This window comes from Falco naumanni, chromosome 1 (assembly GCF_017639655.2).
Source record: "Falco naumanni isolate bFalNau1 chromosome 1, bFalNau1.pat, whole genome shotgun sequence".
In the NCBI taxonomy this organism is placed as follows: Eukaryota; Metazoa; Chordata; class Aves; order Falconiformes; family Falconidae; genus Falco; species Falco naumanni.
Genome location: NC_054054.1, coordinates 68525918 through 68549925, shown reverse-complemented (window position 1 = coordinate 68549925; position 24008 = coordinate 68525918). Strand labels below are relative to the sequence as shown.

The following is a 24008-nucleotide window of genomic DNA, read 5'->3' as shown; positions in this document are numbered from 1 at the left end:
TGGAAGCACTCGGCTCACGGAGCGCTTCTGGGGCGGAGAAAACAAGCTGCGGCGGCAGAAACGGGGCGGGCCGTGCGGTGACCGCCGCCGCCAAGGGCGGCCGTGAGAGCGGCCAGGCGCCAGCCCGCGGTGCTGCCAGCCTGGCGGGGCCGCCGCGCTGCCCCGGCTCCTCTGAGGGGCGAGCAGCGGCGAGGGCGGAGCACCGGCGGCGCGCGGCGGGGGCGGGCCCCGGGGCGGAGCGCGGCCCGGCCCCGCCCGCCCGGCCCGGCCCCGCCGCCGCCCTCGCGCTCCCGCTCCCCGCCGCGCGCCTTCGCCATGGCCTTCGCCACCCGCCAGTTTGTGCGCGCCGCCTCCGCTGCCGCCGCCACGGCGGCCGCCAAGAAGCTGGTCGTCAAGCACGTGACGGTCATCGGCGGCGGCCTCATGGGCGCCGGCATCGCCCAGGTGAGCCCGGCCCGGCAGCGCGGCGGGGTCAGGGGGCGGTGGCGCCATGGCGGCCGTTACCGGGGCGTGCGGCGGGAGGGAGGGTCCCTTCAGCCTCTCCGCCGGGGCCGGTCGCCTGAGGCGGGGGTCGGGCCGCGCCGGCAGGGGCCGCCCTTCGTGCCCTTCCCGGCCTGAGGCGCCAGGGGCAGCCCCGGCTCCAGCCGGCCCCCGTCACGCCCCCGGCCCGTCTCGCTTTCCGCTGCGGGCCGGCTGCGCCTCGGCGCCGCGCGCTGCCCTGGGCGGGGGGCGCGGGCGGAGCGCCCCGGGCGGCCTCCGCGCCGGCTCCCCGGGGGCGCCTCACGGCCTGGCCAGCCCCCGCGGGGCGGGCCGCCGCTCGGGTACGCTCTCCGAGCTGCGGGGCGGGAGCTACTTTTACAAAAAAAAACCCCACAAGCATCTCCGAAGACGCCGTTGTGTGCGTTCAGGTTACCGTACGCTGTGCGTTGCGGCCCGCCGGTTGCGTGAGGAGCAGCCGGGGGGGCGAGCGCTGGGCTGCGCCTGAGGGCCGCGGCGGGCCGGGCCGGGCGGGGCGGGGGCAGCGCCGGGGCCTCCGCGGCAGCTCGGGGGGGGAGGGGGGCGCCGTGGCGGGGCCTCGGCGAGCGCTGGCTGCGTTGCAGAGGAGCAGGAAGCGCTGCTGCGCCCCGCCGCTCGGCTTCCAAACTCGTTGTTCTCTTGCTAATCCACACGGGCCGCCTTCAGGTCGGACGGGTTGGGCAGGAACAACCAAGGCCAACGTTGTAAGTCGTTCAAGGTGGTTCTTAAGGCAATGTGTGGGCTATTCATAAACCAGGAAAACACTGGTCTGAGAAAGAAGCTTTTTCTTCTAACTTGCCAAGGGAGCAGACCAAGTGACGTTCTACAAGTTGTTAAAGTATAACGCAGCAGCTAAAATGACCGTTCAGCTGTCAGTCATCTGCAGAATCATGAAGTGGTTAATATTTAAATAGGATTTATCTTCCCAGTGTTTAATCTCAGGCCTTTGGCTTTCAAGTTCATCTTTAACTTGATAGCTTTGGGACAGAATATTGGATAGCTCTGTTAGTGATTTAAGATTTAGATATTTATTTAAATCACAGGAAGAGCCTGCTGCTGAAGATACCAAGGTAGTTCACAAACTTCATGAAGAGTAATTGCAATATGCAGGCATCCCCAAGCAGAAACTGACAGTGAGGCTGGAGTTTGTAAATGGCAATTCTCCATTTTAATAAATGAATGGGTTTTCTTCTCAGAACTGAAGATTCCTCACACTCCTGGAAAATCTCTAGCAGGAGGAATACAGGAGATACTCTTTTTCCTAAGGAACTAGCTAGTTTTTTATTAACTTGTCTGGTAAAACCACTCCTCTGTACCTTGATACTACAGCTTGAGGTTTCCATGGAAGGCACTATCAAAGAACAACTTTGAAGAAAGTTGTTCACATATTTGAGGAAGGTGCACACTATGCAAAGGTTATAATTCTGCAGGGAAAGAACTGATCTGCATATTCTTTTAGACCACACGTTTTCAGACAGCAGATTGTCAAGAGAGACATGTCTGGTATTTGGCAGTAACTTGGGTTGCATTCTTCCACCACTGTTAAGGACCAAGGATGGTTTTGCTGACCATCTGCCTCCAATTTATCAGTCCAAAATTATCTCAAAGCAAAGTTGATCACAACACTGAGTGGGGTCTCCTCTGTACCCTATTAATAAAGCTTGTCCTCCCTTTTAGAACACTTAAGAAATTCTCTCTCCTTTTCCTGTGCTTTCTCATACTGTCAGGAGAAGCTAAAATGTATGGCTGAGAGCCAGAGATTTATAATTTCTGATTCTGCCATGTGAAAAGCACTTCTGTATGAGAAAAGCATTATCTGACTCCCCAGTATTCTTGTGTTTCTTATTTAGTATTCTTAAGATTGTTGGATAGTAGAGTCTGAGCAACCATGTGTTTGAATTGCAAGGAGATAGTATGACCTATTGTCATTTTGCTTCTTTCCTGTCCCTGTAAATATGGTAAAAATGAGGTGGGAAAAGGGAAATACTAATTTTTCTAGGATTTTTTGCCACCTGGTCAGTGGTGGTGTAATCATAAATGGGTAATCAGTGAAGCATCTGTTACACATGTGCTTGGTATTGATTTTTTCTTCTGAAGAGTAGAGGGTCTTGCTTTACCATTGCAAATTAACAGCAACAGATTGGGAATGCAAGTCCAAGCTTGCATTGTATGATTCAGTTGTTTTTATGAAATGGCCTTAGTGAAAATAATAATAAAAAAAAGATGGATAAATAAATGTCCAGCTGCAGACTGACACCTTGTTAAAGCTATACTGCTGCTGCCCAGAGACAGTCTCGCATTTCTTTATTTGCTGGATGAGTGAGGCAACTTAGATGAGAACAGCACCATGCTTTTCTTCAGGAGATATCTCTGTATTTTTCATTTCAGCTATCTCTGTTAGATTAGGTCTTGTGGGCGCAGGAGGATCTTTAGTGTCCAGGTGCAAGGTTGTGTGTAAAAGTTTGCAGAAGTGAAGCTCCTGAGTTGTGTGACTTTAAAACCATTGGTGCAACCATGTTTTAACATCTGTTTTCCACAATTATTACATCACAACTCAATATAGTAGTTCAAGAATTCTGAAAATGAAGATAGGTTGTTGCTAACTAACAAGAGAAACATAAATTAATGAACAGTGAAGTAAAAAATAATCAAAAGCTGGTTTTTAACAGGCTGTTGCAATGTGAGAAAGTGACATTGTATTTTTGAAGTTGATCAAATACTGACCAAAAAACCAAACCAACAGTGCTGTCTGTAGCTGAGCCAGTGTTTATACTGGGTACATTGTAAGGAGCCATACATAAGCGGGCCATTCAGGTGTGTGCAGTGTCCTGGAGCAGCCAACATTTCACTGCTACTCCCAGCTTCACTGTCACCTTCCTGTTGTTGCAGGGATGCGCTCATGGCCTAACAGCAGAGTTGTGCTGTGCTGTGTCTGGGGAACCCAAGGTTAGCCATCCCTTATGCCACCTGCTCACCCTGCCAGCATTCCCGTTTTGGTCTCCACAGCCCTTTTTCCTTACAAGATCCAAGGATCACAGCTAAGCCAATTGCTCTTTTTGAGGCAGCCATTTGTTCTTTAGCCATAGCCACAGAATTCAGCAGCCTCCAGGTGCTGACAGCAGACATTCTGCAGACAGCACAGGGGAAAAATGGATTTGTTCTTCCTTTTCACTCAAGTTGTTTGAGACCTTTTATCCTTTCCCCTCTACCCAAACTGTCTGCAGGTTTTTGTGATTTTTCTAGTAAAGTGCACAAGCCTCTATTCAGTGTTCTTTAGCTCTCTTTTTCTAATTCATTGCCTAGTGTATTGTCTGCCTCAACAAAAACTGATATGGTTGGTTGTTTTATGATATTCATGTTGATTCTGTTTTGTTTTTTTTAAACTTCCAGGTTGCAGCAGCTAGTGGTCACACTGTGGTGTTAGTAGACCAGTCAGATGAAATCCTTAAAAAGTCTACAAGAGGAATTGAAGAGAGTTTGAAGAGAGTGACAAAGAAGAAGTTTGCAGATAAGCCTGAGGTTGACATCTTCTTTATTCCTCTAGGAAAACTTAAGAGAATAAAGATTACTGTACTGAAGTTCTGATATTGTTTACAGTTATGCATTATAGAGCATGTTAAAAGGCATGTAAAAAGAAAACTTTTTACTGTGTGCTGAAGAACTTGGATTTTCTTTTTTTGATTCAGGGAGGTTGGAAGATGTCTTACCATGATTTCTTTCCTTTGTAGGCTTCAGCCTTGAGATGAAGATTTAAAACAACTTGATGGCCTTTTAGAACAGATGCTAAATGTGAAATGGTGCAAAAGTATTCATCCTAACTTAATAGCAAGCTGTCTTGAGCGCTTACATGGGAATGCACCAATTTTGTTCAAAAGCAAAGCAAAAAAAATTATCTTAATACCTTAGTAAGGAATCTTCCCCCTGCCCCAAGACCTGGGCACAGGGTTGTAGCAAAGGAAATAGAAGAGTGCAAGTTTAACTACCCTGGGGTAACGTGAATTAGATGTATGAGATACTTTGTATTTATGCTACTGAGTAATACTTACAAACAGCAAGTCACTGTGGAGCAGCTGATGCATCTAAGTTTATATCCTAAGAGTTAATTGTTGCTATGCTTGTTTCTCTAAATGCCACAGCAGATTCAATTCTTTTTACACTTATTACATGTGTAATATACGCTGGTATTGGTGATTATCAGCATGAGTGATGCAGCAGACAAAGGAAATGGAAAAGGGCTTATCTGCATGAGGGAGTACAGAAGAAAAATTATAATAATTCCAGGATAACAATATCTTACATGCATAATTATGGGGTCTTTTAATCCAAAAGAAAATTGTCCACATGATGCTTGTATTTTATATATAATACGTTATATTCTGGCATGCAGGTATGTTTTTACCTGTACTACATCTCCATTTACCCTTGGTTCAAAGTCTTGCCGTTCTGTTTGATTTCTGTCCTCACAAACTATGTCAGTGATTGGCAGATTTACTAGGCAGAAAACAAGAGTGCTTTTTCCCCACATTTGCACTGAGGCTATAGTGAGTGTAGGCCATTTCATTTCCTGAAGTATTCACAAACTAGTGCATACCTGTTCATAGGAGTGAAACCAGATAATTGCTGAATGAAAACAATGGAAAGGTTTGAAATTGGAAAAGTTCCTCTTTATGGAGGGCAGATCCAGGTTGTCTCAGAAACTACTCGTTGACTTAGTTGTTCACTAAGGCTCTTATGCTGAAGGTTGGACTAAAGCAAATAGTCTTCCTGAAAGAATGAATTCAAAGATCTCCTATTTGCTCTAAAGCAGATTTGATTGGGTAGAAAAATTTTGTCAGTGAAAGCATGGTATTTGCACGTGCTTAGTAGACCTTTCTCACTCATTTGCAAATGTGGCAGATTGCCTGAATTTCTGAGGGCTCAAAACCACTTCAGAGCACATAAGGAGATTTTAATGTAAAAATAAATTAAATCACTGTAAATAGACATTGCAGCTTCTTGGAAATGTTTCAGGCTGGTGCTGAGTTCATTGAGAAGACATTGAAGAACCTCACAACAAGCACAGATGCAGTAGCAGTGGTCCACAGCACGGATCTGGTGATAGAAGCCATTGTGGAGAATGAGAAAATTAAAAATGAACTCTTCAAGAGGCTGGATAAGTTTGCTCCAGAGTATGTATATTTTTCCTGTTACGCTTTGAAACTTAGACCTTTGTATCTTCTACTTTTATTGTTACACTGTTAGTTCTGTATTTTCTTAGCTGCTTTTTTTAACAACAGGATTTTTTCTCCCTTAGGCCAACTCTGGACTGTCATGTAGTATGGAATAGTTGTGCTAGGTGCATGTGTTTCATACACTTTCAGATGTGTTCACCAAGTTTATTTACTTGTTGCATTGCTTCATTTGATGTGGTTCCTGGTATGTTTAGTCATAAAGTTTGTCCATCTGCAAGTGCAAATCTAAATCCAGATGTAAATGTGCAACAGTAGAATAAGCTTGCACTGATACACACAGGGTATAGTTAATGTACATGTCCCCATATTTTCATACAGAGTTGGGATGATAAAATATTTGTCTTCAGTGCACCTGGCATGAACAAGTTTTGAGAAGTCCCAGCCTCTTAGCTGTAAGTCACAGTCAGCTCAACAGCGGCTTAAGTGAACTAAGTTTACTTTGTATTACAAGAGTTTGGAAATAGTTCATTGCTAGTTATTGTGTGTGAGATAAAAGTGTAAATGACTCGTTAACATGCACTCAGTTACTTACAGTCCCTGGAACTGTCTTTGGAACTACATTTAATAACTGTTGGAAGTTGCTGTTGGATTGTATCCAAACCCAAAAATGCTGTTAAGCTCAGCATGCCATCTCAGAAGCTTGATCCTTGTAGTAGATGACTCAGGCTCACAAGACCTTGATTGCTTGCAGGTTGAGGTAGTAACTAGTACAGCTAAGTCTGGGGGTATTGGCTAGGAGGCAAGCTGCAGCCTGAGTCTGTCAGGGGAGAGAAGATGTTGTCATTAGTTGACTTCAGCCTGGAGAGATTTTGGGGCTGTCTCATATGGTCGGTAATCAAAATTACCTGGTACTTCTGAAAATAATAGATGACAACAAACAGCTGTGCACCGAGCACAGGATAACTTGCCATTACCTTAGTCTGACAGACAAAAGTAAGTAGCTGCCTTCAGCAATTATCAGGGTACCTTGTCATGATTAGATTGTACTTTTTTTGTGAAAAGAAACCATTGGTTGCCTGAGTCTTTGTCCATATTCAGCAGAGAAAGCTGATGAGCAAATTAGAGTGTACTAAATGGTGAACTGTATAGAACTAGTCAGAAGGAAAAGTGGGCACAGGGACTTGTAGCCTTACTTAATAATATATATATTTGGAATACCTGAGGCTATTTTTTGTGAGACTGAGGTGTTTATAAGCATAGCTGCCTTGAAACATCGAATTGTACATTACAGAGTGTTAAAAGATACTGGGAGTTGTTCAGATATGCTCCTTCCTGTAGGAAAAGGCATGATTTTACAGGGTTGGGAAAAATGACATTAGATAAGAAGTCTTCCTTTTTAAGAGGAGAATTGGAAAATATAGACATACATGTTTATCTTACTTGTAGGATGAAGAAAAGGATAAAGAAAAATTACATTTATGATAAAGAATTGGAAATTATAAACATACGTGTTTATCTTACATGTAGGATAAAGAAAAGGGAAGTGAATGTTGAGGAGCATGGGCTGCAGTGTGGAAAGTCTGGATGAAAAGGACAATCAAGTAAAATAGTGAAACTTAGTAGCCAAGTGTTTAAAGTAGTAGCTATTAGATATACAGAGTAACTTGTAATTGCCTGAGGAGTATAGAGTTGCAGATAGTGACTAGCATGGGGAAAGGGCAGAGAAGACTAGTGAGTGTTTTTCTGTGCATTAGAAGGAAGCAGTAGGCTTTATTCATCCTGCGTGGCACTGCAGTGGAATGGAAAGCTCTCCCTGTCAGTGCAGGCATCCTATAGCCTTTGCTAAAATTCTAAAACTAATATATGGACTAACTGATGCATCACCTTTATGGGGGTGCTGGACTTGTGATTGATTGGTAACAAAGGCAAGATCTGTTTAAAGATAGCTTTGAGTCTTGGGAGAAGCTTTGCTTCTGTGGGGCCTTGGATGTTGATGGCACTGTGAGGTGTATGTTACAGGCAGAGATCACGAAAGACCAGGCTTCTCAGGAGGGAGGGCTTGTCTTAATTCAAGTCTCGGGATGTGCTGTGGGGTTAGCTGATAGCTGATCAAAACTAAAGCGGCTCTGTATTACAGTTTCTCAGACAAGGTAACGAATTATGCTTTTGGAACATAAGCTCTGTGAAACCTTGCATTTTTCTTCTTTTGTACTGTATCCCATGTCTCATGTTTCCTCAGCTGCAACAGCTAACATGTTCATCTCCCATTTTTGCACTATGATGACCTCTTGCATGAAGATAAGTCTGGGGACAGCACACAAGTAGAAGCATTGCATTAAACCCACAAAATATAATGAACTTAATTCCTCTTCCTTTTTCTCTATAAAAGAACTGTAATTCCTCTGAAAGTGGATCTGTAAATGGAGGGGAGTGAGAAAGCTGTTCTTTATTGAGAGAAGTTTTATTTGGGGGTGTGGGGTGAGTTTCTGTAAAGTTTTAAGAGAAAATGTAATGAGCCAAGAGAGTCTGGCAGCCTCAGAGAGCACTGGGAACTCAGGGTATTCCTCATGTGGGTAACTGTCCAGGTGAGATGGTGAGTGCTGTTTCTTGGATGCCATCAGTCAAGAGCGTACTGGTTCATTACCTTAGAGCTTTGCAAAATGCTTGTGTCTGTTATATTCCTCTCAGTTTTATACTCATCTTTCTAATATGGTAATCATTACTGTGTTACATGGTCATCGTCAGAGCAGGTGATAAAGCGCTGCTACCCACTCTTCAGTTTTGTTTTAGTTTTCTTAACTTGAATCAGTCTCACGTTTCCATTTTGAAAAGGTCAGGCTAGGGTTTTTGTAGAATATCCCCACATTCTTTGTGGCTTTTAAGCGTTTAAACACTGCAGCACTTTTCCAAACAGGATCATAATGAACATGAGAAAAGAATTTTTGGGAATCCACTTTTAAGAGCCCTTGCCTACTTGCTTTCTGTTTGTTTCTGGGTGATAGGAGTGCCTGTCAATATCTCTTGGATTTATCTTTAGATGTGGAAACTTGGCTAGGAACTGGCCAGTGGTCTTCAGCTGTCCACTATGTTAGAACCAGTGTGTTACACAACTGTTACAAAAAGAGTGTTCTTCAGCATTCATGGTGCGATAGAGCTGAACAGAGGAGTCAGTTCGGTTTGGGCTCCGGTTTTAATGTCTTCTCCTGACCCACTAGATGGCTCTAAGGGAAAGCACATCGTTGCCTGGAAAACCATCACTAGGGCTTCGCTAGTACCGTTGCTTTCAAAAGCTTCCAACTCTGCTGTCACCTGAAGCATGGATTATGTAATTCTAAGTCACAGAGGCATATAAATTCTATTTTAAACTCAATTTAAATCAATTGATTGGTCAGAGCAGTAAGTGTAAATAAAATGCCCTTGTACACAATACAAATTTAATGCTTTTTTTTCCCCGAGGCTTTATGTTGTGTGAGGCTACAGTATTCACCCACAGAAGTGATGCTGAGATAAAATCTCAGAACAGATATAAACCTAGCAATGTTTACATCTCACAAATAAATGTGCTTATTTTTTATGTGGCTATTTGAATTCTTTGTATACAGTGGCAGATTTTCGGTGAAGATAAGTGTCTTTTGTATGCATTGTCCTTCCAGAGTCAAAGCTATGAAATGTAGAATACTTTTTTTAGTACCTCACCTCAGAACAATATAAGGCCCACTTTTTGGTGGGAAAATAAAATAATATGTGTAAGAAATGTAAATAGGAATTTTAATGATATTTTTTATTTCTTTCTCCATAACAAATTGTGAAAAACTGAGAAAGCGTAATAAAAAATGGAAATCAGTGTGGGGTCTTTTATCCCCAAATGTTTTCTTTTAATGCCACTACAAGATATCCCCATGACTTGAACATAACTCTTCTGAAAGCTCTGTTGCAAAGCTTAGTGATGTCTTAGCTAAATGTAAGCAAAATATCTATCTAGATTAACATTTGATGAGTTCAGTGGGATAACTTTTTGAAAAGTCAGCAGGATACAGCACAGAATGGAAGATAGGGCTTAATCTCTAATTCAGTTTGTGATTTTTGTGGTTTGAAGAAAAAGCCGTTTCTGTAAGTTTTCAGTGTGATGTCAGTACAGCAGGGCTGTTGAGGTTTTGAGATATTTCTGGAAAAAAGACCCACAACCAAATCATTATGAATTGTGATTAGTAAATCTAGTTTATGTCTGGAAAAGGACTTCATATATGTCTTAAAATTCTTGTGATTTTGTGTGTCCTTTGCAATTTTCTATGCATGGCAGTTTTTATCTTTTCTTTGGTTATTCCATCAGCTCTTTGGTCTTTGATAGGTTTGCTTATCACCATTGATCGTTATTAAAAAAAAAAAAAAAAAAGATTGCAAATTTTTATTAAGGCTCCAAAGTGTATTTTTGATGTGGCAAATGATTGGGTTTCCATAGATGTGTAAATGATTAACAATGCAAAATACTGTTAGGTTTCCAGGATTGCTGAAGGAATTACCTGGAATAGTCTTGGAGAGTTTACGCAGATTTTCTACTTACAGAGTCTTTTTTTTCCATCACCTAATGTAAGTATTCAACATACTGACTGCCTACAGGGTCAGAAACTCACACAGCCCTTCCAGTGGTTATTTCATCATTGCTGCATTTACACCTCAGCAAAAGTACCGTGATAACCTGCAGGGATGTTTCTGAGAACTCTGTGGATGGTTAGCCAATGGATGTCTATTTACATTTAGTGCACCAGTCTCCTACTGTCAGAAAAATAGCTGTCATTTATGTAATCCATATGTTTCTTTTTTTCCCAGGCATACGATATTTGCAAGCAACACTTCGTCCTTGCAAATCACGCAGTTGGCTAACTCAACCACCAGGCAGGACCGATTTGGTGGTCTCCATTTCTTCAATCCTGTGCCTATGATGAAGCTTGTGGAGGTAAGTGTCTTATCACAATAATAAGCACTGTAGCACAGCAGCACAGTTGTCATCGCTGAGAATTCGATTAGATGAAAGAGTAGATCTCAGTTTGCTTTTCTGATACAGAATAAGCTGCCTCTAGTGACAAGAGGGTGGTGCAGTCTCTGTTGAGGGGCGGGTTGAAGAGTCAGAGGTAACTCCTTTGGTCTCTAGGCTCTGAAGCTTCCACCAAACTGCCAACAGAGGTGCTGTTTATAGTGATCATTTCAGGCATGCAGGCAAGCTCATTAATAAGAACTACTGACAGCTTAAACAAAATCATCTAATGACTAACAGAAGAATTTGATTGTTACCAGTGTAGAAATCAATAGAAAATGACGTGAGATGAAATTTTACTGCCTTGTGACTTTTAAAAAAAGTCACAGTTGTTTCAATGTTTGTTTCAGTGTTGCAGATTATTTGTTTGGAAGTATTACAGTATTTCCCAGCCTTTAAGGAAGTATAAAAAAGTTTTTACTTAACTCCTCAGACATCTTTTCTAAATGCACTCTCTTTGGCTATGTCACGTGGTTTGTAGTAATGCTGCAGTGCAGAGCAGAATAAGAAGTAATCTGATACAAGGGTTTATCTGAGCCTCCAAAGTAAAGGTCACATTGCAGGAAAAATGACAGGTCTCTCTTCTCTTTTTTTTTCTCACCTTCCCTTGTTATGGCTGACCTTGATAAGCTAGAACTTATAAACTTTTGAATAAGTGAAAACAAACTTTGCATTTTGGCCATTCTTCCTCAAAATTTCACGTACTTTGTACCTGTAAATACTTTCAAACTTTTTCCTCTGTCCCATGAGTGATTAGTTCTGGTATTGCTTTGGTGACAAGCACTTCAAATATGTTGTGCCTGCCTCTTGAATCCTGAGGTTCACTTTATATTTTTTGCTTGTTTCCCAGTAAAATATATATTATGCAATTGCTTGCTCTCTGTCTTTGAATGTATCATTGTCTTCCTCCCCTTTTTAAATATTTGAATCTTTTGGGTTTTTTGATTCAGAACATGGTTGACTGATGCAAACTTGGACACCTGCAAATTCTCTCTCACTAACCTCTGTACCCATGTGGATTTTTAATTTTTTTAGTTTAATATTGCATCCTGTATATTGTGACTAAATGCTCTGGCAAAATGTAAGAAGAGGAGGGAGGAATTTTATAGGTGTTGTCAGAGATAACAGAAAACTTCAGCATAATTCCTTAGGCTAACATAGGCTTTATTGATTTCTGTGCTAAGAACCACTTGTTGGCAGTAATTTATTTCTATGGATGAAATGTTTTATGCCTTATCTCAAGGCTAAAACAAATCATAGTCTTTAGAAATCTAAGCTATGCCTCTGTGAGATTTGAAAAATACTACAAGTATCTATTATTTCTAAAAAACAAAACCTGTGAGATTTGAAAAATACTACAAGTATCTATTATTTCTAAAAAACAAAACAGAACATTCCCTGTCTGATTGCTGTGGTTAGTCTTTTTAATTTGTGGGTTTCTTCACCTGACTTATGAATGTCCTTCCCCAGAGCCATTGCAGTTGATGAGTACTATTTGAAGAATAAACCACAGAAGCTGTGCTTTTAGTGGGCCGAGGCCAGTTGTATGAGGTTCAATGAGAAGTGTCGGGTCCTGCACTTGGGTCACACCAACCCCACACAGCGCTACAGGCTTGGGGCAGAGCGGCTGGAAAGCTGCCCGGGGGAAAAGGCCCTGGGGGTGCTGGTCAACAGCCGGCTGAACATGAGCCAGCCGTGTGCCCAGGTGGCCAAGGAGGCCAATAGCATCCTGGCTTGTATCCAAAACAGCGTGGCCGGCAGGATAGGGGAAGTGATTGTACCTTTGTAGTCGGCACTGGTGAGGCTGCACCTTGAATCCCGTGTTCAGTTTTGGGCCCCTCACTGCAAGAGGGACGTAGAGGTGCTGGAGCGTGTCCAGAGAAGGGCGATGCAGCTGGTGAAGGGTCTGGAGAACAAGACTTATGAGGAGCAGCTGAGGGAACTGGGGGTGTTTAGTCTGGAGAAGAGGAGACTCGGGGTGGGGGAATCTTACTGCTCTCTACAGCCATCTGAAAGGAGGTTGTAGGCGGGTGGGGGTAGGTCTCATTCTGTCGCTTGTTATCTGGGACAAGAGGAAACAGTCTCAAGTTATGCCAGGGGAGATTTAGATTGGAGATTAGGAAAAATTTCTTCCTAGAAGGGGTAGTCGAGCATTGGAACAGGCTGCACAGGAAGGTGGTGGAATCACCATCCCTGGAGATGTTTAAAAATTGTGTAGATGTGGTGCTTAGGGACATGTTTTAGTGATGGACTTGGTAGTCCTGGGTTAGTGGTTGTACTTGATGATCTCAAAGGTATTTCCAAGCTAAATGATGCTATGATTCTATGATCCTGAAAGGTGGAAGTATTAGTAAATAAACACACTTCTTAAAGCTTTGCTTTTGTTTCAGATCTATGCTGTAAATCAGGGCTGGCATTGACAGTCACTGTAGAACAACACTTTCTATGTAAAACAGATGTTTTCATTCGAAATAATTGGGAAAATCAAGAGAATTGCCAAAAGTATGAGATATCTCACTGAAATTGCCAGTCATCTGCCATTGAGACTGTCCTTTATGGGTCACAAATCTGCAGTGCCTTTGAGTCTTATCTGCTCTTTTCATAGATTGTTGATGTCAGGCTCAGAAGCACATAGCTTTGAGGGAATTTCCTTCTCTAATTATCAAAAAAGCTTGTGGTAATGTTTCAGAATTCTGAAATTTATATTAAAAACTCGTTCTTGAAACTGTTGCAGTCTTATGTAAGTATCTCAGATATTTTTATCCAATATCAAAGAACACTATTTTTTCTGCTGAGAAACAAGCCTTTTCCTCAGCCTGAGCAGTGTTTTTTTTGTGTTGGCCTTACATCGATTATTATGATGGGGGGAAATTTCTGTGTGACTTAATGGTATGAACGAGGAGGTCAGCTTAACTGCTTATGTATATCAGTTTTCGGTTACTGCACATAGAGGTCAGTTTCAATACAAGTATCACCACCAGCTGAGTTTCTGCAAGACTATTTTTCTTCTTTTCTTTTTTTTTTTTCTTGGGGGGGTGGGGGTAGGTTTCTAATAAATGACTTAATGCATCTGAACTGCAATGAAGTGTAGAAAATACTACATGTAACAAAAGACTCAGCTGTGAAGAAAATCACCATGGAAATATACTACTCAAAAGCTATGAAGCTGTTACAGATTTTCGAGATAGATTTTAAATTTTCTTTAGAATTAAATGTCTGTGTTGTGTTTACATTGGGCACATGGTAGGTATTACAACCCTTTATATCAGGAACTGTATCTGTTAATATGGTTCTCTAGAGTGATGCCATGGTGTTTTCTAAGGCAACAGAGACTATGCAGGTTTTAAAGTTGTTTAGTTATACTGTATTCTCCCTAAATGTGATTCCAAAGGATGGTCCCTTTTACATCCGTACTGCCTGAGTGGGAAAGCGTCTTGAAGAAACACGTACTTTACAAATGTGCAAAATGCTGTATCTATCTTTAAAACAGATTTTTGTTTCTGTTACATACATATCCACTGAAATTGTTTTTTGCAAAACAAGTGTTTTTTGAATTTCTGGAATGGTGTTCCAGATTATAGTTTATTCGTTGCTGTACTGGGAAATGAGACATATTCTGATCATAAACATGCTTACGCTCTCCCTACCTTCCCTCTGCCCAGGTCATCAAGACTCCAATGACCAGTCAAAAGACCTTTGAATCACTTGTGGATTTCAGTAAAGCAGTAGGAAAGAGTCCTGTCAGTTGTAAGGTGAGTGCATTTTGATTGTATAGTGTTCAGAAGGTCTGTTCTTCAAACCTGTTAATTTTAAGGTGGTAGGTTTTAGTAGGTGAAAGCGTACTTCAAGAACTTCCAGGGTGCTTCTTGTCCAGTTTCTCTTCCCTATTAAAAGCATTTTGACAAAGAAAGCACCCACATTTACCACAAATTCCTCAAAGTAGAGTGACTCTAGACATCTTCTCTAGAGCAGCAAAACACATAAGTATCAGAGTTTACAATTTTTGGTTTTTCTTTTCCAGTCCTGCAGAAGCCTGGACTGGAGAGCTTAAGCAGAAGCTCATCTTTAGCTGTGCTAGAGACAAGACTGCTACCTCTTGTACTATAAGGCAGCTGCAAGAATCCTTCATGGTGTGTGCTCATTGCAAGTTTTTCTTGAGACTGTGGTAGCTAGACCCACATTAATCTTCATTGCTTTGCCGCTTTGGTTTTTTTCTCTAGAGAGACACCCTACTTTCTAAGCACACTTTTTCCAAATTAGTCTAAGTTGTGGTCTGGATAACTTTATGCGAGCTATGGCCTTGAGTTTTACAGCCCCCAGGAGATACTTGGTCATAAAAAGAAGGCCCTGCAATCTGGTAGTTGCCAGTAATTCAGTGTCTGAATGCTGGACTCAAATTCTGTCTGTTCTGCTAAACTGCTCTGAGGCCTTGGTTGACTTTTTTCTGGTTCTGTCACGGTTTTGTAGTATGTAATATGCAGAGTGTATGATGAATTATTGTTATAAATTAGCTTGGGTAGAGCATAATGCAGTCTCCATGACTGAACCTCCCACCCCGTCTCTCCTTTTTTTTTTAAATTCCCCTTTGTAGAAGAAAAGTTGCTTGGAATTCTCCGCATTAAATACTGAGATAAAATGGAATGAACAATAAACATAAGAAACAGTAGTAGTATACGAAATAATACTGTATTTGCAAAGCTCTTTCTCTTTGTATTTTTGATTCTGATTAAAGTTTGTGTAAAAGAAGTTCTGTTTCAGTTTATCTTCTTCTGACAGGATGTATCTTTATCTTTTTGTTGATAATATTGGTGTTTGCTATTGAAGTGATCCTGACTTTCAAAAGCATGGCTTACCAGTTGTCCTGATTTCAGCTGGGATAGAAGCTGATGCAGTGCTGTGTTTTGGATTTAGTATGAGAACAATGTTGATAGCACAGTGATGTTTTTAGTTGTTGCCAAGTAATGTTTATACTAAGTAAAGGACTTCTCCATTTCTTAGGCCCTGCCAGCCAGAGGGCTGGAGGGACACATGAAGTTGGGAGGGGACGCAGCCAGGACAGCTGACCCGAACTAGCCAAAGGGATGTTCCATACCATAAAACTGTCATGCTCAGTATCTAAACCAGGGGGACTTGGGTGGAGCCTACCGATTTTCTGCTCAGGGCCTGGCTGGGCATCGGTCAGTGGGTGGTGAGCAATTCTATTGTGCGTCACTTGGGGGTTTTTTTCCCTTCCCATTTGATTTTATTCCTCTCCCCTTCTCTCTCCCTGTTGTTATTATTTTTCTTCTCATTTTATTTCAATTATTAAATTGTTCTTACCTCAACCCTCAAGTTTTACCTCTTTCCCCAATTCTTTTCCCCATCTCTCTGAGGGTATTTGGGGGAGTGAGTGAGTGGCTGCGTAGTACGCTGGCTGGCGTTAAACCATGATACCAGTGAGCAGTTAGCCAAAAATGTTTCTAATACTGAACACATTAAAAAAAACTGTTAGGGAAGAGCTGCTTGTCTCATGTCCTTCAGGAAATTGTATCAGCAGAATTACGCTAAAGGCATTTGTCATCTGACCACATGAAATTGTTTTAAGATTGAGTGGGCTTGGAGCGGTCTTATTGTTCTTGGTCATAATGAACGTTTATGCACCATTCCTTGTTTGTGAAATTCATCTTATGTGTTTTAATACCTGGCAAATAAATCAGATGAAAAATACAGTTTACAGAGTACCAGAAATTGATGATTCAGTGTCTTCACTTAGTTTGTCCTGTAGCATTTGAGTAGTACTGGTAAAGTATGTTTATTTAGAATACCTATTTTTCTTCTCATAGGATACTCCAGGGTTTATTGTAAACCGTCTCTTGGTGCCATATATGATGGAAGCTGTTCGACTTTTTGAGAGAGGTACTTGTTGGGATATTGACTTCAGGAAATGTTGACGTATAACACTGCTAAATGTTATATTCCTTCAGAAAAGCCTTGGGATTTCCACAGAACTTTCCGACCTTAAAGGCTGGAAGTGAATATTGAACATCAGATATGAGCCAATGTGTGTAGTTGGAAAAACCTTGTCTTCACTTTGAAATGTATGCAGAGTTGGAAGGTACTAGTTAATTGTGTGGGAAATGTCTGGTGGTGGAAAATGTTTTTGGTTTGGAGATGACAAGGTGAGTGCAGTGCCATTGTAAAAATATCCTCTGCCAAATAATTGGGAACCTCCCTCTCTCCATCCCAAGAGATGTTAATGAAAGGGGTCGAAAATCCCGTAATGGGACTATTAGCAAAATTCTCCTGAGTTCCCTTATATTGGGCTTGTGAAATAAAACACCAATTTTCAGCTAAGTACTATAATGCTCTGTGTCATACTATGATACTGGCATACAAGTGATTCAGGCTCAACTATTGCCCCATAAAACCTCCTGTTTCTCTTCTATGTCCTCTTTTTAGACATAGGTTCTTTAGGAACTCCCATCTCACTGCTGTTTTCTTTTACGTTGATACTGAGAGTAGATAGAAATAATCACAAATCCCCAAAGAACCACTACAATTTTCAAATTAACAATTGTTGTGAAAAGGCAACAAGCCAATAATGTAGTAGATAAAGAGGAAATTACAGAGTATAATTGCTTTTATTTCAAGTGCTCTGCTCATAGCTCCATGCTACTAAGAATGTCATTTGAAACATTTTGTTTTTCAAATCACTGTTTTTTTACAGATGAAAGCACTCCATTATCAGGACTCCAGCAAATATGCTTTAAATATTAAAAAATCTCTTTTATAGCACATGGAAGGGATGGTTTGATCTCTAGGAAAAAAAAATAAACCAACATTACTTGTTTATCTATCAACAGATGTACCTAATTACATCTCAAAGGGAGAAAAGAGCAAATTTAGTGACTTGAAAGGCAAAGGCATGGATGCAAGGGGGCATTATTCTCTTAGAAAAAGTCACAATTTTAAATAAAGTGTATGGGTGTTCCACTGTGTGTAAAAGAGGTGCCTTTGTTAAGTGATATGTGTCATCATGCATATTTCAGGAGACAATAGAACTTTTAATTAAATGTAGAAGGCGGCAGTCACTGAGGTTGTTAAAATTGGCTGTTTTCTGCCTAAGCAAAACAATAGCTTGATTTAATCTTTATTTCTGTTTGTGTTTTGTTCAAGAGTATGATATTTCCAAACTTTAGGTTAATCTATGATTTTTTTTACTCTAATGAAATCTATTTAAAAAGCTGGTTAATGTTTTGAAAGCCTGTCTTCTGATTCATATTTTCCATTGAATCACATTAAAATTTTGTCATATTCTTTGAGACACTTGAGCCAGATTGTCATCCGCATTAGTATGAAATTGCATCTCTTTCCCGGCAACCCCAGGCACTGAAATACCATTTTATTGGGTCAGTCCTTGAGTCTGTCTTTATGCAAAATCTCCTTGAGTTAAATGGGTGCTTTTGCATAGGCAAAATACCTTTAGTGTATTAACACGGATTTAAACAAGGGCATATTAATTATTAAATATTAATGTATGGTGGTCTGTACTACCCTATTTTTAGTGGAAAAAAACCCCAGCAGTCAATCAGGTTTCTGTGGAAGTCTGCGTGATACTGGAAGACTAGTATGAACTAGGGGTCCCTAGCAGTATGAATCCTTGTTTGCCCTTTTAGTATTTTTCATTGTAATGCAACTCTGTACTGTCAGGTGGCCAAGTCCCAAGCTTGAGGAAGTGGGACGAATCTGTTGATAAAAGAAATATGTGCCATCTGTATCAACTTCAAATGAGTTGAGGATTTACATGTGTTTGAATCTGGGGAACTGAAATTGTTAGAATTAAGTAAGGCTGATTTTCCCAGTTCATTTCTGAGAAATAAAATACGATTTAAAAAAAAATATTTTTTTAAAGAGTAAAAGGAATTATATAAAAAATATTACTTCATATAGAACTTTCATGGAAATTGTTGCCTTTACAAGAGATTTTAAAAATTTATTTCTAAGATTCTCTGATCTTAGGTGTATGAATCACATAGGCTATGTGTGCCAAGTTTTTGGACATTCTGAATGCTGTACACATAGAGCATGGAGGTTACTTAACAGGTATCTCTGGGGTTTGTATAATTTCATCCTTTTTATAGGATCTGCAAAGAAGTGCACTACCTTTCTCAAAATAAGTATTAGAAATAAGCAGTAGTGGTGCATCTGCTTTCATGACAGTATAAAAATATGTATTCCCAGCAAAAGAATGAGGTGAACATTAACTGTGACAATGTGGTAATGCAGGATTTGTATTTTTATAGGCACAGGCTGAAGCAGAAGTAACAAATTTCTGATAATGTTAATTATTTTTTTAAAAAAATCAGGAATTCACAAATTTAACTGCACCTGCGGAGTCTTTTCATGTCACTGCCATCTCTGATGCTGATGGATATCCTTTAGTGAAAGCTGCTGTAACTAAGCATGTTACTCAGCTGCTACTGCTCCACTCCCAGTGCCTGCCTTGTCCATCAGCTGGGTACCATTTGCCTTCTGGCTGTTGTAGACTAAGGGCAGCTCTGTCCTGTGCATCATTCAAAAGCTGCTGCTGATCTCATGAAGCTGAAACTGAGAGCTGTGGCTCCATCAATAGCATAGTGATCTGTATTGAAATGCAAGAGGAAGCTAGAAAAATGGAAAGCAGGCCTGCAGGCCTTTTTTTTTTTTTTTCTTGTGAGAGATTCAGCTTGTGTATGCTGACTCCAGTTTTTGTGGTTCTTGCAGACATTTCTGTGAAGAGCTGTACCGGGGTGAAATAACACCTTGTTAATTATTTATAAGTGGTGCCAAGTAGATGCGGTATCTTCTCTGTTCATCAAACTGTCAATCTTTTCTCTAGGAGATGCATCAAAGGAAGATATTGATGTTGCTATGAAGCTTGGGGCTGGCTATCCCATGGGTCCATTTGAACTGCTGGACTATGTTGGGTTGGATACCAGTAAATACATTATAGATGGTACTGCATGCTTATTTTCTTCTTCTTTCCCCCTTTTTAGCTAAATTGTAGATGAAAGTTCTAATGAAAATCTGACTGTTAATTAGTGTAAACTGAATGTTTACAGCATAACCTTTTAACTGTTGAAGTGAAAGGAGTAAGAATTCAGCTCGGTGCTGTATGAGTACAGCATTTCTACTGTATGCCTGTACTGTATGTACGTGGGGACAGAGCAGCGGTAGTTTTGCTGACTTCATAAAGTTTGAGTGGAAAATAGTAATAATATTAGTGGAACTTTATGTAACTAAAAAGAATCAGTGGGAAGAGAGACATGTACTGGAGGGCAGGAATTCTGATTTAAAAGCAACAAATTTTGAGCCTCCCTTTCCTTTTTCTGCTAGCCGTGTTTTCATTCTCAATTAATAGGAAACCCAGTAAATACCTTAAAAGATCCAAGTAGAACGTCTCCCTTTCACTTCAGTTGATAAGTGGATGAAAGTCAGTACAATAACAAAAAGACATAATTGTTGATGGTTCTGTTATTTGGAATGAGCAGCTTAAAAACTCTATGAGACAGAATGTACTTTCAAAATGACTTCTTCAATGAAACCTCTTTTGCTTTTAGCCAGTACTGTGGAGTAGTGTTACACTGTTCTAACTGACCGTGTCTTTCACAGGTAGAAATTCAAATTGGAATTTCTTTGCACTTTAATTTCTTTTCAGCATAGCCTTTGTTTTATTTCCTTTTACTTAACTATATTTTAGAAGTGCTCCTTAATATTTTTTTAAAGTATCAAAACTCTTCGGTCATGGGATTATAAGGTGTTCAGAGTAGACTATGCCTGAAGACTAATTGCTAGATTTGCTCACAATCATCAGTACTGATCTGTGTTTTCTAAAGCTGTACTGAAGCATCTCAGGGAGTCTAAAATAAGTTCCCGACCTGCTTCAGTTTTCTGACCTCTTAATAGAGATATGCATCTCCTTAGGAAAATACTGTCTTTGCATATAAACAGAACTGTAACTAATTCATCCACTTCTCTTCTTCCACCAGGATGGCATTCATTAGAGCCCAACAATCCTCTTTTTGCACCCAGCCCACTCCTGAATAAACTGGTAGAAGAAAAAAAGCTAGGCAAGAAGACTGGAGAAGGATTTTACAAATACAAATGAACTTCGAACCTCGAGAGGTGTTAAAAGTATCTGTATATGCTATTCAGCATTGACATATTACAGGTGAATTCTGATTAAACCTTCCCAAGGATGGCAGAAGCTGCTTTTAGAACATAACCCACCTCTGAACTGAGTAATTGCACTAGGTAACAGTTTCTCTGGTGAAAGCTTGATTTGGTAGATTATTTTTTTCTTGTAATTCTGAAAAGCTTTATATGTACAGTGCCTTCATGCAAATGTGTATTTTTCAGGTGCAGAACAGAATGACAAGTGAATTTATGTATTTGAAACATTATTATATTAACGGGGAAAATCCTAAAAATAACCGCACTTCCTTAAAAATAAATTTTTCAATTCTGTATTGAACGTCACGGCTTGCAGTTGATGTACATGGTTGTGGTCCACTGGGTGGCAGTCTCTTTTCACTATGGTAAATGTAGCCCCCGAAGGCAGCTGTTTTGTTGGGATTTTTCTTAAGTGCAGTGCTAATCTCTAGGTGTAAATTACAGTGCCTTAAACAACAATTTTTTGAGGGTCATGTTGTGTAAAAATAAAAAATAAATTACAAAAATTGCACAGTGGCAGGCTGTCATCTGGACAGAAGGTTCCCAATACACCATTTAAAAGCAGAACTCACGATTTCTGTTGGGATTTTTCTGGCACTTTCAATTACTGGTTGCGGGTCTGCTTTTGATAGGCATTGTAGAAACATAAGGAAGAGGTGGCTTCTATTCTGAAGGGCCTAATATATAGATTTGGTTTTTTTGAACTAAGCTAGGAAGCTGGTGAAAGCTTCCGTACGCTTTCTAGAGTCCTGTAGATTGGCTTTATTTACTGGCTGTTCATTTTAAGTGTCATTTTTACGCACTCCACCACAACTATAGTTGTGTAAATTGGGGGATTGAAATTGGAGTCAGTGCTGTGTAAACAAATAGGTATGTCTGGCTGTGTGAGGCACCTTCAATTTTGCAACTATTACCTTGGGCCTCAGCAGAGCCTGAATTTGTTCATGGCAGGAGTGTTGTAAAGCCTGCCTTTTCTCCAAATACTGCAGAGCAGGTGGGCGTGAGGGTTGGAGTTCCAGTTCAACTGAGTAGTAGCTTTGTGTATTTTGGATCTGCAAACTGAGTGCTTACGTATATTTTTTTTTTAATTAAAGAAATTATGAACAATTACTTAACTCTTAAGTCCCTCTTCCTCGCCATCTAATTCAGATTGCATATAAAGAAACTGAGGCTCACACTTGTTAATTTCCTTGCACATGATCACACAAGAAATCTCAGAGAATAAAAATCATTGGGTTATTGGATCCTGATTCCTAATGACAGTTTGAGTTGCTTGTCTTGAAAGAAGAAGGTTAAAGGAAAGAAATGGTACTGTAGACAGTCTCTTTACTTTACTAATAATATATTGTTAAATTGATTTGGTTTTCTTAAAATGCAGTCAACTTCTTGCATCTGAAGCTTGTTTCACTTGAAGGTTTTTAGTGCCTGTTATGCAACTTAGTGATTTTTAAGTGCTGCAGGGTGAAGTTAGCTTCAGGGCTACCGTTTTCAGTAGAAATGGGAACATGAATTACTCTTGTGTCTTAAAAATGCGATTTCTTTTACAGAAACATTTGGCAGAATTAACTTGATGCTGCTACCTTTACTTGGAAGATCATCTTTATTTTTAATTTGGAAACATTTAGGTTTAGAGCAAGACATAGGCTATTTACTATTAAATGTGAAAAATATTTTCCACTGTTAAATGTGATATTTTAGAAAAACAAACTTTCTCAAAAACAGCGGTTTCCTTTCAGGAGCTCTAACAGGTACAGTATGTGTATACATAATCTATACAAGAAACCTGAAGAGGGCATTTGTAAGTTTGGCTTGCTATTTCAGAAGAGTTGTCTTTTTCCCAGTAGCAAATAGGCCACGTGGAGGTACTTTACTAGCAGGTAGGGGTGGTTTATTTTATCAGCATGTGGAGTGCTATGCCAGGAGAAGCAGAGACGAGGTAAAGGGCCAAAACTTAAAATACTCCCCCTTCCATCTAGATCAGAACACACAGTGGTAATCGAGTGACTGAGGCCATTGAGACAAGGTAAGCCTTTTCTTTTGCTCCTCAGTGAGAAGGCATGGAGGATGTAGAAGTCCCTTCTACATCTACTTGATCCCATCTACTTGGGATGTAGCAGTCCCAAGGTCATGATTAAATTGGTCAGAAGTAGCATACTAAATAGTCACTCCTGATTTGTACAAGAATTTCTGCAGCTTTGGGAGTTTAAAGATTTCTAGGAGGCTTAAAGAATGAGTAATGAAATAAAGGAATTGTCTGTCTTCACCTTTCCTGCAATAAAGATTTCCCAGCCCCTTGCTATGCATGTGACTTGAGGCAGAGGTACATGAGTCACCTTCCACTGCATGTAATGTTGACAAGTGAGGGGGAATCTCCTGCTAGTCAGTACCTGAGACTAGGACATGCTACATTAGACCTGCTTTCACGAGTCAGCTCTTCCTGGGTTTTTATTAATACGGGAAAAGAGATTGTGGGGAAAAATGATGGACAGAAGAGAAAGGAGGAAGGGTGTTTGGTTTCCCTCACTGCCTACTTTTAAAACCTTTGGTCTTTGTTATCCTTTTTGTCAGCAGGCCTCAGAGATTTAGAGCATTTGCCCCACTTCAGTCAAAGCTTTGAGATGTACGCTTGGCACAGCTTGAGGGCAGCTTGACAGCCAACAGCTGAGGAGTCGGATGTGAGCCCAGCTACTGCAGCTGGGAAGATGACTCCAGATTCAGCATCTGGGTCATTTCAGCTGCCAAACATGCTCCATCTATGGTCATCCTAGCTGCTGTTGCAGCTGGGGAGAAGATGGGAGTGCAGCAAAGTTTACAGAGTTGAGAGAAGAATCTTAATTGGACTGGAGGAGGATGCTCTGCATGAGTGGCTTACGGAGTATGAAGTGCAAGAGGTGGCAATAAAGTTTGATCTGAAGAGGTATTTAGTGTGTGGAAGTTAAAATTTACCTTCGTTCTAACAAATGAAATATTCCTCATTAATGGCACTGAGCACGATAATGCTTGTATGTGGGTCAGTAGTAACAGCTGCCTGTGTGTTGAATGCAGACATCCTGAAGTTCTAAATCTGCATCTATGTTCGCAAGTCATTGAGTTTTTCC

The 24008-nt window shown here is 40.7% G+C and overlaps 1 protein-coding gene across 1 annotated transcript; it reads left to right on the top strand.

Annotated features, from left to right (window-relative positions):
• The first annotated feature begins 281 nt into the window (after positions 1 to 281).
• Positions 282 to 21216, top strand: HADH (hydroxyacyl-CoA dehydrogenase). Its single transcript, XM_040597944.1, has 8 exons — positions 282 to 444; positions 3907 to 4035; positions 5527 to 5684; positions 10515 to 10641; positions 14382 to 14471; positions 16542 to 16614; positions 19577 to 19693; positions 20727 to 21216. Exons 1-8 carry the CDS (start codon positions 316 to 318, stop codon positions 20843 to 20845), a joined length of 942 nt encoding a protein of 313 aa, XP_040453878.1. The 5' UTR covers positions 282 to 315; the 3' UTR covers positions 20846 to 21216.
• Positions 21217 to 24008: the final 2792 nt, after the last annotated feature.

What these genes read in the sequence shown, in the direction of transcription:
- HADH (XM_040597944.1), top strand. Translation starts at nt 316, where the DNA reads ATGGCCTTCGCCACCCGCCAGTTTGTGCGCGCCGCCTCCGCTGCCGCC. An exon ending in TGGGCGCCGGCATCGCCCAG is followed by an intron (nt 445 to 3,906) that starts GTGAGCCCGGCC and finishes TTAAACTTCCAG; the next exon opens with GTTGCAGCAGCTAGTGGTCA. An exon ending in AGAGTCCTGTCAGTTGTAAG is followed by an intron (nt 14,472 to 16,541) that starts GTGAGTGCATTT and finishes TTCTTCTCATAG; the next exon opens with GATACTCCAGGGTTTATTGT.